This window comes from Callithrix jacchus, chromosome 9 (assembly GCF_049354715.1).
Source record: "Callithrix jacchus isolate 240 chromosome 9, calJac240_pri, whole genome shotgun sequence".
NCBI lineage: Eukaryota > Metazoa > Chordata > Mammalia > Primates > Cebidae > Callithrix > Callithrix jacchus.
The window spans coordinates 72,135,926-72,152,619 of NC_133510.1; the positions used below are offsets into that span (position 1 = coordinate 72,135,926).

Genomic DNA, 16,694 nt, shown 5'->3' on the forward strand with positions numbered 1-16,694 from the left:
ACTTCCGGCTTCTGCCTGTCTGTCGGCCCCCGAGCACGAGTTGTGAAGGGATCTACTTGTGTGCAGAATCCCTCGGAACCATGGTGAGCCTGGCCCTCAGCCTCTTGCCCTGCTCCTGCCCCGCCGTGCCTTTGCCACCCCATTGCTCCCTCTGTCCTGCTAGCGTCATAGGCTCCATTCCTGTCTCCCGGGCCCGCCGCGCATGGTACGGGCCTTGGGGCCTGCGGCCTGTGCCAGGCCAGCCGCTGGAGCCCACTACGAGGGGGAGGGGTGGCCACAAGACCAGCGTCTCCTTCTGCCCAGACCGGGTTTCCATAGTCCCGGGAACCCAGGCCCACGCCTCACCCCAAGCGAAGAAATTTCTAGTGCGGGTCCTGCTCCGCCCTCCTCCTAGGGGCGGAGCCACCCGAAGGTGGAAGATGGAGGCCGCCGCGTTCACTCGCCCGCCGGGCGGCTGTACCCTTGATGATCTGCGACCCCTCCGTGCCTCATTCTTTGTTCCAGATCGTCTTTAGTCTCGGTATACGTAACTGTCAATGTCGCTGGTGTATAGTTAATACTCCTGGGGCCATTGTAAATCTGAAAAGCCTTTTGTCGCTTTCCTTCAAGTCCTTTCCTGCACTTAAATGCCTTCTCCGATGATGGAAGCTTTATTTGTTTGAAAACATTATTCTAAATGAATTTTCGGGTAGATTCCATTTGTAAGACTAGTGGAAGGCACCTCAGTATAGAGTATTGGTTCTTAAACAGAATGCCTCTTGGTTTTCCTTTTTAGGCGTCCCTTTCCCTTACACCTGTTAACATCTTCAAGGCAGGAGCTGATGAAGAGAGAGCAGAGACAGCTCGTCTGGTAAGCCTTGTTCTAACTATTGTTTTAAAGATAAAACTGGAGGCCAGGCGCAGTGGCTCACTGCTGTAATCCCTGTACTTTGGGAGGCCGAGGTGGGCAGATGAACTGAGGTTAGGAGTTCGAGACCAGCCTGGCCAATATGGCAAAACCCTGTTTCTTTTAAAAATATAAAATTAGCCGGGCGCGGTGGCTCACGCCTGTAATTCCAACACTTTGGGAGGCCAAGGTGGGCGGATCAGGAGGTCAGGAGTTCGAGACCAGCCCACGGTGAAACCCCGTCCCTACTAAAAATACAAAAATTAACTGGGCGTGGTGGAGTGCGCCTGTAATCCCAGCTACTCAGGAGGCTGAGTCAGGAGAATCACTTGAACCGGAAGGTAGAGGTTGCAGTGAGCAAAGATCGCACCACTGCACTCCAGCCTGGGTGACGGAGTGAGAGACAGTCTTTAAAAAAAAAAATACGAAAATTAGTCGGCGTGGTGGTGGGCATCTGTAATCCCAGCTACTCGGGAGGCTGAGGCAGGAGAATCTCTTAGACCCAGGAGGCTCAGGTTGCAGTGAGCTGGGATCTTGCCATTGCACTCCAACCTGGGTGACAGAGCAAGACTCTGCCTCAAAAATAAAGTAAATAAAGATGAAACTATTTTTCTCTTAAGACTGTAAAGGTGATTCTGATAATCTCCTTGGTTTTTACTCTAGTCTTCTTTTATTGGTGCCATCGCTATTGGAGACTTGGTAAAGAGCACCTTGGGACCCAAAGGCATGGTAAGAAAAATAGAAAACTTTTATGTTTTAATATTGTTTTAGAGCCTTTAGTGGAAATATATTAATAACAAACATTTTTATATGCTTTTTAATCTTTAAAATATTTAATTATAACAGTAAGACAAATGTATTATCCTTAGTAAAAATCAAACTAGCGAGTATCACCATCCCCAATCCATGCCCCTCCCCAATGACAAGTACTGTTATTTGCATCTACAACTTCTAATACTCTGTTTGCTTTTATAGAAGTATGTGTACTTTATTATGTATTTTCTTAGATATTCTCATGTAACAGATACTGTTTTATAAAACAGAGGTACTATTTACAAATACTTTTTTGTAGCTTGCTCTTTTAAATTGTTTTCAGGGTAAGTAAATAATACAGTCTCCTCTTTAACAAATAGTATTTTGCACCTTAATTATTTTATAATTCAATTATGGCTGTATTGATAGTTTTTTTTCATGGTTTTTGCAGTTACAGTGCTGAAACAAACGCTAGTGTCTCCCTGTGCTTCTAGTGTTTCTAGGGGTAGATACCACGGTTTTGTTACATGGTGTATGTATTGAAAACATTTGATGGATGGATACCACAAAATGGCCATCCAGAGTGTTTATACGCTAGCATTGTATGAGAATACCGATTGATGCATGCATTCTTCAAGATGTAATTATATCTTAACTTGAACCAATTATGTATCCTTTAGGACAAAATTCTTCTAAGCAGTGGACGAGATGCCTCTCTTATGGTAACCAATGATGGTGCCACTATTCTAAAAAACATTGGTGTTGACAATCCAGCAGCTAAAGTTTTAGTTGGTAAGTCTGAATATACTTTTTCACCAACCTAATAATATTGTTTGTTAATATTTTGAAATAACTTTTCAAATAAGCTGTGTTGACCAGCTGTACTGTCAATCAATTGATGTCCATTACTTTTTAATTATCATCATTAAAATACAAGCTGCAGGAGTGCCATAGTGGTAAAAGTGTTGCATTTTAGACCTCAGAGTTCTAAAGAATTTGTTGGATGAGGAAGCTTGATAAATATGTTTAGATTGGAAGTGAATATTTTGAAGAATTTAGTGCTAAGAAGCAATTTTGAGTTAATAACTAATTTCTTTTTCTAGACATGTCAAGGGTTCAAGATGATGAAGTTGGTGATGGCACTACCTCTGTTACCGTTTTAGCAGCAGAATTATTAAGGGTAAGAACAACTGAGCAACTCTGTTTTCCTACTGTGTTTTTGAATATCAGATAATCAAGTCCTTATTTCATCTTTACTATTGAGTGCTTAATACTTTTTCATTTATAACTTTTATAACTTTATTAATAGGAAGCAGAATCTTTAATTGCAAAAAAGATTCATCCACAGACCATCATAGCGGGTTGGAGAGAAGCCACAAAGGCAGCAAGAGAGGCTCTGTTGAGTTCTGCAGTCGATCATGGGTTGGTATACCAGAGTATTACTGTTTTAAATATTTAGTGTTCTTTCATAACATGCTCAGTGCAAGAAATCTAGAGGATACTGAAAAGCATACACAAAGATCATCTTGCTACGTCACCCCACTCCACAGTCAAACCTAGGTCAGCCTCCAGAGATGACCACTAAAGTTTGGGTTTTTAGTCTTTTTGTATCTCTAATCAAAATATGCAAATAAAGCCAACAGTATAATACTGTGTAGAGGATTTATTAGCTTCTTTTTAACCTAATTAAATACTAAGCACATTTTTGGATGTCAGTTTTCTATGCAGTATTTTAATAGTGTTACCCATTTGAGTATGTGGCTAGAATGACTATATTTACTTAACCCATTTCTAGGGGGAGATTTGTGTATTCAGCGATTTTTAGCTTTATAATAACAATGTTATAAAGAACATAGCCCACAAGTTTCTAAAGTGTAATTGTTGGGTCCAGAGGTAGTTGTGTGTGTTTTAAGACAAGGTTCCCTACCCCCAAACCTGGGCTGCATGGCAGGTGAAAAAATTGTCTTCCATAAAACCAGTCTCTGGTGCCAAAAAGACCGGGGACCACTGTTTTAAGGCACTTTCACATAGGTTATAAAATAAGCCTCTGGAAAAAAATTATTGATTTACCCGTCCACAGCTATATAATAGTGTTTGTTTTCCACATTCTTTTATTTATTTATTTTTTTTGAGACGAGTCTTGCTCTTAGAGTTGCCCAGGATAGAGTGCAGTGGCATGATCTCAGCTCACCGCAACCTCTGCCTCCTAGGTTCAAGCGATTCTCTTGCCTCAGCCACTCAAGTAGCTGGGACTTTAGGCATGCGCCCAGCTGATTTTGTATTTTTAGTATAGATGAGGTTTCACCATGTTGGTCAGGCTGGTCTTGAACTGACCTCAGGTTATCCACCCTCCTCGGCCTCCCAAAGTACAGGGATTACAGATATGAGCCTCTGCGCCCGGCTGTTTCTCATTCTTGCCAACATTAGATTTTTGTTTGCTTATGTGCCTCATCCCCAGCACCCCCAACTCATTTTTTTGGCATGTTGCCAGCTTGGTGGGCGAAAACATCCGTTAATTTGTGTTTCCTGATTACTGCCGAGGTTTACTTCTTTTCATATAGCTTACAAACTTGCCCAGTTAGGGTAAAATTATCTATTGACGTGAATATCTAGATAAATTTTGAAAAGTAAAGTAGGGTTAATATGTGTATTTGGTTGGTTTTATTTAGTTCTGATGAAGTTAAATTCCGTCAAGATTTAATGAATATTGCGGGCACGACATTATCCTCAAAACTTCTTACTCATCACAAAGACCACTTTACTAAATTAGCTGTAGAAGCGGTTCTCAGACTGAAAGGCTCTGGCAACCTGGAGGCAATTCATATTATCAAGAAGCTAGGAGGAAGTTTGGCAGATTCCTATTTAGATGAAGGTATGTATGAATGTTAGATACAAGAAGCTTTGATTAGATGCTGAGGGCTGAATGCTTGAGTTTTGGGACCAGTGGCACTTTATAAAGCCAGTGAACTTGTCTTTAAGGACATATCATGTACAACCATTTCTGTCGTTTTATTGACAGTGTAGTCTTCTTCCCACACTATTCCAGCATTGTCAATAATCTCTAGAGTTTACTTAACTACGATGAAGTTATTTACACTCTGATGAGGAGGAAATACATTTTCTTTTACTAGAAATCATCTGTTCTCAAATAGTATTTTTACCAGGATTATATGTATTCTCCAAGAAGGGTCTGGGTCAGTCAAATCATTGTGTTAGTTGGTCGCTGAGGATGTATGGTTGACTCTTGAACAACATGGGTTTGAACTGTATAGGTTCACTCAACACAGATTTTTTTTCAATAAATATAGTCAGCTTTTTGTATCTGTGGTTTGCACATGTGTAACCAAACATGCATGGAACATGCAGCATTCGCAGGATTTGAGACCCATGTATATAGAGGGTCAACTTTTCAAATTTACCCGTTCCAGGGTCAGCCTGGGACTTAAGTATGTGTGGATTTTGGTGTATGTGGCCATCCTGTAACCAGTACCCCTTGTTTGCATACCGGGGGATGACTTAATTTTTTAAAAAAATTAAAAAAAATTATTTAACAAATAATTATATATGTTTATAGGGCAAGAGGATCTAGTTCTTGAAGAGTGATAAATGAGTCTTAAGTACTTTTTTTTTAGTACATTTTGTTTGTAGAGTGTAGTTTTCCAAATCATCTTCACATTGTATTTATTTCACAAAATGGCCTGTCAAAAAGTATAGGCATTCTCAGAGAAGAAAAAAAAAGAATTACATAGTGCTTTACAACTTCTGCTTTTACCAGTGGTTTGGAGTCCTGGTTTTGCTCTATGTCATATGTCTTGATTTATTTTAAGATAGAGTCATAATTCTGAAAATACTCCTGGTTAAGTTTATATGTAAAAAGTGTGTAGCATTTCTTTTTTTTATTTTTGAGACGAAGTCTGGCTCTGTCGCCTGTGCATCAGTGTGATCTCGGCTCACTGTACCCTCTGCCTCCTGAGTTCACTCCTGCCTCGGCCTCTTGAGTAGCTGGGATTACAGGCGTGTGCCACCACGCTTAACTAACTTTTTTGTATTTTTAGTAGAGGCAGGGTTTTGCCATGTTGGCCAGGCTTGTCTCAAACTCCTGATCTAAGGTGATCCACCTGCCTCGGCCTCTCAAAGTGCTCTCAATGAGCCACCATGCCTGGCCGCTGTGTAGTGTTTCTAATAGGAGTTGGTGTAGGGAAGAAGCATTAAAACAAGAATAGTAGCACAAGCAGCACCATTCTTGAACGTCTGCTGTGTACTAGGAATTGTAGTAGAAACTTGAGTAATTTAGTCATCATGATGATTGGGTGAGTGAATATCAGGTGTACCTCAATAGAGTAGAAAACCCAAGATAATGGTGGCTTTATAAAAGAAAAGTTTCTAACATAACCAGAAAAGGCCTGGAAAGGTAAGTGGTGCTGGGTGGTTCATATGACGGTTTGGTTCCAAAGCAAGAGGACTAGACTGGTAGCTAGCACCTCTGCCACTGGTTACATTCCCGTTTTATAAATTAGTATCTGTGGTTGGATAATTCGTCCAAGGTTATATAGCCAGCAGCAGGGGCATGACTGGGGTCAAGTTTATCTGACTCCATTGTCCATGGTTTTTCCATTTTTACCACCAGCCTCAATACTTGAATATCTGATCCTTCAGTTTTTCTCTTGTGATGATTTTAAGCTAACAAAAGTGGACTTAACCTATTGTCTTTATATTGCAACCCATACAGATGTGTGTGTAGTATATATCTGAAACAAAAGTTTCAAAATGCTGTTTAATTTTACTGTCTGTGCTGTGCTCTCATATTTTCTGTTTTATACATTATTTTTTGATTTTGTAGTAACTTCCAGTGGAATGCTTTATACCAGGAATGTCCAAGGGAGAGAAAACAGTCATGGGTTCTTAGTTTCTGTTTCTGGTTTGGCCAGTAAAGCTCCTTCATCATCCCTCCTTTCTGCTTGTCACTAGAGAGAGAAAATCCATGGCTTTCAAGCTGCTAAAAACCTAAAACAAAGCAAAACAGCAACAACAAAATAAGGCGGGTTGGACAAGCTTGCTTTTATACCATCTAAGAGCTTGGTAAATTGGACTTTAATAGCTCTAGCTTTTTTGAAATAGTAATAAGATAAAGCAGACAGCTTTATAAGATTTACTAAGGCTGCTTTGAAGTATTAAATGTGATACCGTTCTTATATTTATTATAGGCTTTCTGTTGGATAAAAAAATTGGAGTAAATCAACCAAAACGAATTGAAAATGCTAAAATTCTTATTGCAAATACTGGTATGGATACAGACAAAATAAAGGTATGTAACTCTACTTCTTAAAAATTCAGATTGCTGGCTTCTGTAAACTGAAGAATCAGTCACACTAAAAAGCTTGAAATATGTATGAATCTGTTGTATATATATACATATATTAGTTTTTGATATGTATGTTAGTAAAAATGTTGAAATATGCTATGGGACTCTTTTTAAAAAAGAGTAATGAAACTGATGCTCTTTTTATGCTTTTCCTTATCTTAGATATTTGGTTCCCGGGTTAGAGTTGATTCTACAGCAAAGGTTGCAGAAATAGAACATGCGGAAAAGGAAAAAATGAAGGAGAAAGTTGAACGTATTCTTAAGCATGGAATAAATTGCTTCATTAACAGGTCTGTTTGCTTGCAGGAAAGGATTTTTTTTTTTTTTTAATGAAAATGTAAGGAATAGTTTACTTACACTGAGTTAGTGATTTGTTACTTAGGAACTGCTATACATAACGTCACTTAAATTATGGATTTTCATAATCAGTAAATTGTGATTTATGCACACTGTGGCCAGAATTATGGGATCAATATATACAGTTACTTTAATAAAGAACACCTGTTTTCAGTGCTAGCATAGATGTGCTAGTATTATAATTGATAAATTCCAATTATACAGGTAAGAAAAGCAACCTTGTTCTAATGTAAAAATGTTTACATGTTTTTTAGTCTAATGTAGTTTATCTTGTAACAGTTTTGAGCATAATGTTTTTATGTATTTTATTTACAGGCAGTTAATTTATAATTATCCTGAACAGCTCTTCGGTGCTGCTGGTGTCATGGCTATTGAGCATGCAGATTTTGCAGGTGTGGAACGCCTAGCTCTTGTCACAGGTATGGAAGAAAGGTATTGTTTTCTAACGAACACAGTAGTCACTCTTGGATTTATTATTTGTTACTATATACAATTTGCTGAGAAAACAAATGAGTCTCTTTAAGGAGTTAGAATTTCAACAGTTATTCTGAAATCTAATTCATACTCTTCAATACCTTTAATTTAGATACATTATATTTACTATACCAAATTATATGCCACATTTGCCATTGGTACAGATTTTTTTCATTGTGTCATTGTTTTAAAGGTAGATTTTTGGCTGGGTACAGTGGCTTATGCCTGTAATCCCAGCACTTCGGGAGGCTAAGGCAGGCAGATGACTTGAGCTCAGGAGTTTGAAACCAACCTGTGCAACATGGTGAAACCTGTCCCTACCAAAAAAAAAAAATTAGCCAGATGTGGTGGTGAGCACTGTGAGCGTAGCTGCTTGGGAGGCTAAAACATGAGAATTGCTTGAGCCCTGGGAGGTGAGGTTGCAGTGAGCTGAGATTGTGCCACTGTGCTCCAGCCTTGGCAATGAGACCGTGTCTCAAAAAAAAAATTTTTTTTTTCTCTCACAAACCTGTAAGACCACTGTTAAAATCTGAACAAACTAGAGCTTTAAAAAGAAGTCTTAAGTTTCTTTACCTTTATCTAGTTTGTTCATTTATTTTTATTGCCAAGTAGTTGAGTGCTTTGTGTCCTGTGTAGTAGTAGTACAGTTAAAATAATAACCTTTATTGAACACACTGTATGCTGGAGAGTGGGTCAAGTACTGAAACATTGCTTTTGTTAATTTTTAAAAATTTCTGAAAGCAATAAATGTTAGAATAAGTGAAAACAGTCAACATTGTATAATGAAAATTAGTATATCTCTATACCCTTTAATAGAAGCGTGAGTGATACAATCCAGTTGTGTCAAATAGAAATTGTGTTTATAAATCAGATATATCTGTTTACATCAAAATGACATAATGGTGCAGGCTGATTGCAGTGGCTCATGCTTGTAATCCCAGTGCTTTGGGAGGCCAAGGCAGGAAGATCACTTGAAGCCAGGAATTTAAGACTAGCCTGGGTAACATAGTAAGACTACCTCTACGAAATATTAGCCAGGCATAGTGGCATATGCCTGTAGTCCTAGCTACTTGGGAGGTTGAGGCAGGAGGATCTCTTTAGCCCAGGAGTTCAAGGCTGCAGTGAGCTACGATCCCATCACTACACTCCATCCTAAGTGACAGAGCAAGACCCTGTCTCTTAAAAAAACAAAAGTGTAACTTGTTGCTCTTTATTCTGGTAATGGTTTAAAAAAATTTGTTTTATTAAATTTTTATAGATTGAGCGGGTATAAGTATAGTTTTGTTAATTCTAAGTAGCCCTAGAAAACTAAGTTTAACAAATGTTTCCAGATTTTAGGTCCTTGAAAATGAATGAATAGCTTGGAAAGTTGGTTTGAGAATGGGAATTAAGGAGACCTGGAGGCCTGTGTTAGGAGCTGTGAAGTCAGTAAAACTGTCATACTGTCTGGAATGACCATAAGTGTTAGAAGAAATTAAAGTGTACTAACATTTGAAGAGTGGACTTGGTCTCATCTCAGATGATCTCTTAAGACATTTTTTTAAATAATTTGAAAAGCATAATCTTCTGACCAAGAGGCATTTTCCTTTAATTACTTGAAGTGGATTTGCCTCCTTTAAAGTTCTTTAGGAGCTGTTGCATACTTGATGCTTTAAGGTGACACATAAAATTTAAGATGCTCATGTTTATGTGATTTTTTAGTGCCACAAAATGAAGATTTAAGAAATTCAAGTTGTATGATGACATTGGTTCTTGCAAGTGTCATTAAGTAAGTGTCTTGTGTTGGGCATGGTGGCATGTGCCTGTAGTCTCATCTGTTCAGGAAGCTGAGGCAGAAAGATTGCTTGAGCTTGGGGCTGTAGTGTGCTATGATGGTGTCTAGTGAATAGTCATTGCACTTCAGTCTAGGCAACATAGCAAGACACTGTCTCTTTAAAAAGAAAGAAAAAAAGTCCTAAGATCAGAGTCTTTATGAATTTATTGTAAAATAAATAATAGAGCATTGGCAGATTTATCAGTAAGGAATAGGAAAAGAAGAGTTGATTGATAATATATGGAATCCACATTATGAAATGAGTAGTCAGCTAGAGAAAAGGATTTTGACATGGAAACCTAACTTTTGCTTAGGAAGTAGGGAATGAAATGGCTGACCTCTTCAGTTTACAGCATGGAAGATGGAGGGAAAATAGGAAGAGAAGTGAGACATAAGGACTATAATTAATTTATTCTTACTGAATTTGCTCTGGGAAATTCTTAGTATGCTTTTTTTTTTTTAAAGGCCTTATGTTTCAACTGTGATAATTAGATCAGGTGCTTATTATTTTAAGCAGTTCATGAAGTGTATAGTGGTTGACATAGGACAAATATTTTCCTGTCTTGTGCTGGGAATTTTATCATGAGGGCTTAGTCTTAGGACTGAATTCAGAGGAGAATCTGAATTTAAACTCAAAGTAACTGCTTTAAGACTCAGTTTAACCTTTGGGAGGTAGTAGTATTGTATAGTATGTGCTTATAGATCTGAAGCCAGACTGAGTTTGAACCCCAACTTTTTATATTCATCCTAGTTAGGTAACTTTGGATAGGAAAGTAAACCTCTTGGCCTCATTTTTATCATGTGTAAAGTGGGATAATGAACCTAAGGATTGTTGTAAAGATTAAATAATTAGTATACATATGAAACTTAAAAAGACTGCATGGTATATAATAAGCAATCGATTTTTAATATGTTAAGATACACATCTGTCATTATCCATTACTGCTTATTAGGAAACAGGAATTTTAAGCCTGCTGTGAATTCAACTAATAAATGTTTATGTTTATAGGTGGTGAAATTGCCTCTACCTTTGATCACCCAGAACTGGTAAAGCTTGGAAGTTGCAAACTTATTGAGGAAGTCATGATTGGAGAAGACAAACTCATTCACTTTTCTGGGGTTGCCCTTGGTGAGTGATTATGTAGATCCTGGTTAAGATTTTTAAATTTTTGCTAGGCTCTGTTGAGGTAAAGGTAGTTACTAGAATAGCACATATTATCAGTCTTAACTCTAGAAACATGATGTATGTTTTGTTTGAGTCTCTTGAGGTCAACCTCATCTTTACTGTGTCTTTGTAAACAGTGCATGTTCAACATAGTTTTTTTCCTTGATAACTTAGAACCATTATGAACCTTGATTGTTAGAGAATGTATAATACAGGAAGACCCAATAATATAACCAACACCTGCATAAATAATAGAAGGCAAACTTTTTATCTGTAAGTGTCCCTGTAACTTTTAATTTTAGGTGAGGCTTGTACCATTGTTTTGCGTGGTGCCACTCAGCAAATTTTAGATGAAGCTGAAAGATCTTTGCATGATGCTCTTTGTGTTCTTGCACAAACTGTAAAGGATTCTAGAACAGTTTATGGAGGAGGTAAGCATTTGAAAAATATTGAACATATTTTTATTTCTTAAAGTACAACTTAAGTCATAAGTGGTTTTAATGGTTCTTATAGAAACTTTATATTGCCTTTGCACTACATTTAAAATGCTTGGCATATCTTAAGGAAAGTCAGTAATTCAGTATCTTGGAGACAGCATTACAATATTTTATTGGAATTTTAATCTGTAGGCTGTTCGGAGATGTTGATGGCTCATGCTGTGACACAGCTTGCCAATAGAACACCAGGCAAAGAAGCTGTTGCAATGGAGTCTTATGCTAAAGCACTGAGAATGGTAAGTTAATAAAAATAAGAGATCTGAACTTTAATTTTGTGGTTATTGATAATTTTAAAATGAGTAGAAAATGAGCTGATTAATACCGCTTTTAAATTTGATTCTGGAGTTTCTCCTCTTCATGAGCAGTCATTAAAAGGAAACATTTTCCATTGTTTCTAAATGTGTAATTTAAAAAAGCCATCCTTTTAGGAGTAAATCACTGGTTCTTATAGTAGGGTGAGTAGTTACTTGTTTTCTTCATTTCATAGTTGCCAACCATCATAGCTGACAATGCAGGCTATGACAGTGCAGACCTAGTGGCACAGCTCAGAGCTGCTCACAGTGAAGGCAATACCACTGCTGGACTGGGTAAGCAATCAAAGGGAACTTTGTGGCCGTTGCTAAAAATAACTCTTCTCACCAGGCTTTTTTTTTTTTTGCTTTTGGAACACGAAGAGTTATCATGATAACCATGTAAAAGACACTTCCTGGCCTTTGTCCTTGTAACCATTACATGTGCTGGGAAAATGTGTGACTTTATATCCTTGACACTTCCTAAACTTTGTTATTTCATAAGAGATATAAAACTGGTTAGATTTGTAACAATTTGGTATATAATGACTATAGGATTTAAATATAAATAGTACTTACATTTTGAAAAATAACAAACTATGTTGCTTATACAATCAGTGTTAACTCCTAATTTCACAGTAAACTTATTGTGAGATAATCTTCTTGAGCACAGAACGCAGTTCTCCAGTCCATAGAAAAGTGGCCAGTGAGGCAGCTTTAATTCATATTGAAAAATTTTTGACAAGCTGTGCAGGGCATTATAGAGTAGTCTTAAGAAGGTAGATAATCCTGTCAATTTGAACAAGAGGGAGCACCAGTTCATCTGTGAGAAGATGAAGCAGATTCTCACAAGAAGAGAAGTTGGGTAGATGACTTCTGAATTCTCTCCCATTTGTTTTTTGTTAATTGACATTGTTTTCTGTTAATATGGATGGTCAATAGTTGACATTATTATTGTTGTTGTTGTTATTATTACTGAGACAGTGGTCTTGCTCTGTTCCCCAGACTGGAGTGCAGTGGCACAATTAAAATTCACTAGAACCTTGAACTCTTGTCTCAAGCAGTTCATCCTCCTCAGCCTCCAAACTAGTTAGGGCTAAAGGCACGTGCCACAATGCCTGGCTGAATTATTTTTATTTTCTTAGAGATGTGGGGGTCTCACTGTGTTGTATAGGCTAGACTCAAGCAGTCTTCCTATCTGAGCCTCCCAAAGTGCTAGGATTATAGGTGTGAGCCACTGAGCCTGGCCCCTTTTAATTTTGTTTGTTTGTTTGTTTTTTTGAGATGGAGTTTTGCTCTTGTTGCACAGGCTGGAGTGCAGTGTCATGATCTCAGCTCATTGCCACCCCTGCCTCCTGTGTTCAAATGATTCTTCTGCCTCAGCCTCTCGAGTAGCTTGGATTACAGGCACCCATCACCATACCTGGCCAATTTTTTGTATTTTTAGTAGAGCCAGGGTTTCACCACATTTGCTAGGCTGGTCTTGAACTTCTGACCTCAGATAATCCACCTGCCTCAGCCTACCAAAGTGATGGAATTACAAGCCTGAGCCGCTGTGCCCTGCCCCTTTTAACTTGCTTAAAAGACTCTTGGAGCTCATTTGTAGGCTTATCCACCTACTAAGAAATTGGGTATCCTAATTTTATTAATAATAGGATTAATTTTTATTATAAATCATTAGAGATGTTTCAGTACTTTAGTTGTTAAAACTATGTTTTTTTGTTTGAGACGGAGTTTTGCTGTGGTTGCCCAGGCTGGAATGCAATGGTGCGATCTTGGCTCACTGCAACCTCTGCTTCCTAGGTTCAAGTGATTCTCCTTCCTCAGCCTCAGGAGTAGCTGGGATTACAGGCATCCGCCACCACACCTGGGTTTTTTGTTTGTTTGTCTGTATTTTTAGTAGAGACGAGGTTTCACCATGTTGGTCATGCTGGTCTTGAACTCGTGACCTCATATAATCCACCCACCTCAGTCTCCCAAAGTGCTGGGAGGTGTGAGCCATTGTGCCCAGCCATAAAAGTACTTTTTAGTAAATGTTTTTTTCTTTGCAGATATGAGGGAAGGCACTATTGGAGATATGGCTCTCCTAGGTATAACAGAAAGTTTTCAAGTAAAGCGTCAAGTTCTTCTAAGTGCAGCTGAAGCAGCAGAGGTGATTCTGCGTGTGGACAACATCATCAAAGCGGCACCCAGGTACTGTAACGCTTTTCTCAGAAGAAATTATTAACAGCAAAACAAAAAATAGGGAGCTATGTTTATTTTATAATTAGAGTTAATGAAAAGCAGAGACAGTTTTGCTTGGATAAAAGTATTATGTAAGTTGGACGTGGTGGCTCATGCCTGTAATCCCAGCGCTTTGGGAGGCCGGAGCAGGTGGATTATGAGGTCAGGAATTTGAAACCAGCCTTTCAACATAGTGAAACCCAATCTCTACTAAAAATACAAAAATCAGCCAGGTGTGATGGTGTGCATCTATAGTCCCAGCTACCTGGGAGGCTTAGGCAAGAGAATCTTGAACCCAGGAGGCAGAGGTTGCAGTGAGCTGAGATCACTCCATTGCACTCCAGCCTGGGTGACAGAGTGAGATTCCATCTCAAAAAATAAAAATAAATAAAAAGTATTGTATAAGTCATTTAAAATATCACAACTCTTAACACTTAAGCCAGAAAAACTTGAGGGATGGGCAGCTGATAGAATGCTGTGATGCTTTCTATTGTCTTTAGACCGAATGATAGCAAAAGGAAATTGAGTTCTGTAACTAAAGTGTTCTGATTAGGGGCAAAGTCATATAGCCACACCTACTTCCACAAATCTTCACAATAAGTCAGTACCCTCACCTATAATTGAAATACACTTTAAAAATGTATAATACTTTATTTGGTCTGATAGAGGTTGGGTATCTTTTATTAGCAAATTACTGCAAATTCTGAGTGATTTGCAGCAAAGAAACTTAATTTTGTTTAACCCAGCCTTCCAAACTTACCAGACCATGGGCTTCTTTTTCATACTCCTTATTAACCTTATTCCAGAGGACTTGCTTTTCAGATCGGTGCCCTGTGACAGCTGTTTCATAACTTTTTTGACAATGGTTAACATCCTACTTCCCCCATAAGCTACTAAGGTTGAGAAGTTTATCTCTTTATATGATCCCTGTATAATGCTGTATTGTTTGATCTGTTCTTAAGCTTCTTCAGCTTCTTTTAACTGTTGTGTTTGCCTCTAAAAGCAGTGTTTCAAGCTTTAGATCACCGAACAAGCATTAAGTAAAAAAATTTACTGGTACCCTTATCATCCCACTTTCCAAAAGATTGTTCTATGCCCAGAAGCCGTAAGAGCCTAAGAGGCAGTTTACAACCTTTAATTTAAAATAATTGTTTTTGCTTAATTTAGTAAAATTTCCTAAAACATGCTTTAGTCAAAAACATGAATTAACCTATTCTGGAGAATTCATCTCTGTTAGGTATGTTGTTTGGATGAGAAGTTGAGAGCTGCTAAATACCTGCAGGCCTTCACATTCCATGTGTTTTCTAATGTCTTCTTAAAAATAACATAGTAATTGAATAATGTTAATCATGAGGTAGAAACATCCTTTTATAGAGAATTGGGGTGTCTTAGTCTATTTTCTGTTGCTTTATAACAGTGCCAGAACCTGTTTAGTTTATAAGTGATAGTTTTTTTTTTTTTTTTTGGAGACATAGTCCTACTCTGTCACCCAGGATAGAGTGCAGTGGTTTGTTTGATTGTCTCTTTCCGCTGACTGCAACCTCTGCCTACCAGGTTGAAGCGATTCTTCTGCTTCAGCCTCCTAAGTAGCTGGGACTACAGGCACATGCCACCATGCTCAGCTAATTTTTTGTATTTTTAGTAGAGATAGGGTTTCACCATGTTAACCAGGATAGTCTTGATCTCCTGACCTCGTAATTCACCCTCCTTGGCCTCCCAAAGTGCTGGGATTATAGGCATGAGCCACCATACCCGGCCAAAATTTCTTAGACTGTGAAGCTCAAGGTTGAAGGGGGCTGCATGTTGTGAGGTGCTTCTTGATGGTGGGGGTATCTGCAGAGTCCCAAGGCAGAACAGTCCTGATGTGCAGGGCATCACACCGAGAGGCGATGAGTGGCTAGCTCAGGTCTGTCTTCCTCCTCTTCTAAATCCAGCAATCCCATTCCTATGTAACCCACTAGTCCATGACACGACCTGCTCACTTAAAGACCCAACTTCCAGTATTGCTGCATTGGGGAGTAAGTTTCTCTGTGAGTTTTATAGGGGACAAGCATTCAATCCATTGCAGAGTTATAATAGTTTTAATACAGGATTCTAGTTGTGTTTGTATTTATTGTAATACTTTGGATAAAATCAGGCTTTTCATTTTTCACTACTGACTTTTTTCTTACTCTCATAGGAAACGTGTCCCTGATCACCACCCATGTTAAGCATTCCCAAGTGCTGTTGATCTCTGGACCAGTTTCTAGCGAAGTTGTTTTTGAAACATAGCCTCTTAAGACAGTGCAATCTGTTTGTCGGTGCCCATTATATCCTTAAGTTTGGACATTTAGCTGACCTTCTCTTTTAACATGGGTCTAATTTATTTGCCATGTAATTTTCCATACAAATCTGTTGATTTAAAAGTTCATTTCTCATACTGTGCATTAAAATAAAAATTTGAACAATTACTTGGTTCTTATGTCTTACTGATTTGTGTGTATTCTACTTAATGGAAATTAATTATTATTTTCAGTATAGCATTTTCAGCTTAATTAATGATTGACCATCTACATTTTTGAAAGAATTACCTTGATTAAGCACAAGTCAAATGTGATAAACACACCATATATTAATCTTTTGGTTTTGTTGTTGGGCCGTAAGAACACTCAATTATGGCCTGGCGCAGTGCATCACGCCTGTAATCCCAACATGTTGGGAGGCCGGGGTGGGTGGGTCACTTGAGGTAGGAATTTGAGACCAGCCTGGGCAATATGGAGAAACCCTGTCTCTACTAACAATACAAAAATTAGCTGGGCTTGGTGGTGGGTGCCTGGAATCACAGTTACTTGGGAGCCTGAGGCAGGAGAATTGCTTGAGCCTCAGGGCAGACGT

General features: G+C 38.4%; 1 protein-coding gene across 4 annotated transcripts; it reads left to right on the top strand.

Annotated features, from left to right (window-relative positions):
• Window positions 1-16,270, top strand: CCT2 (chaperonin containing TCP1 subunit 2). 4 transcript variants are annotated; one of them, XM_002752748.6, is made up of 16 exons: window positions 1-83; window positions 776-850; window positions 1,550-1,615; window positions 2,320-2,431; window positions 2,743-2,819; window positions 2,949-3,061; window positions 4,309-4,511; window positions 6,844-6,944; window positions 7,164-7,291; window positions 7,674-7,777; window positions 10,655-10,774; window positions 11,113-11,241; window positions 11,440-11,543; window positions 11,795-11,894; window positions 13,649-13,790; window positions 16,000-16,270. In XM_002752748.6, exons 1-16 carry the CDS (start codon window positions 81-83, stop codon window positions 16,028-16,030), a joined length of 1,608 nt encoding a protein of 535 aa, XP_002752794.1. In that variant the 5' UTR covers window positions 1-80; the 3' UTR covers window positions 16,031-16,270. The 4 variants fall into 4 exon arrangements, with proteins under 4 accessions (XP_002752794.1, XP_035112885.1, XP_017831688.1 ...); XM_035256994.3 differs by having other exon boundaries at window positions 1,581-1,615; XM_017976199.4 differs by lacking the exon at window positions 1-83 and adding an exon at window positions 393-520.
• Window positions 16,271-16,694: the final 424 nt, after the last annotated feature.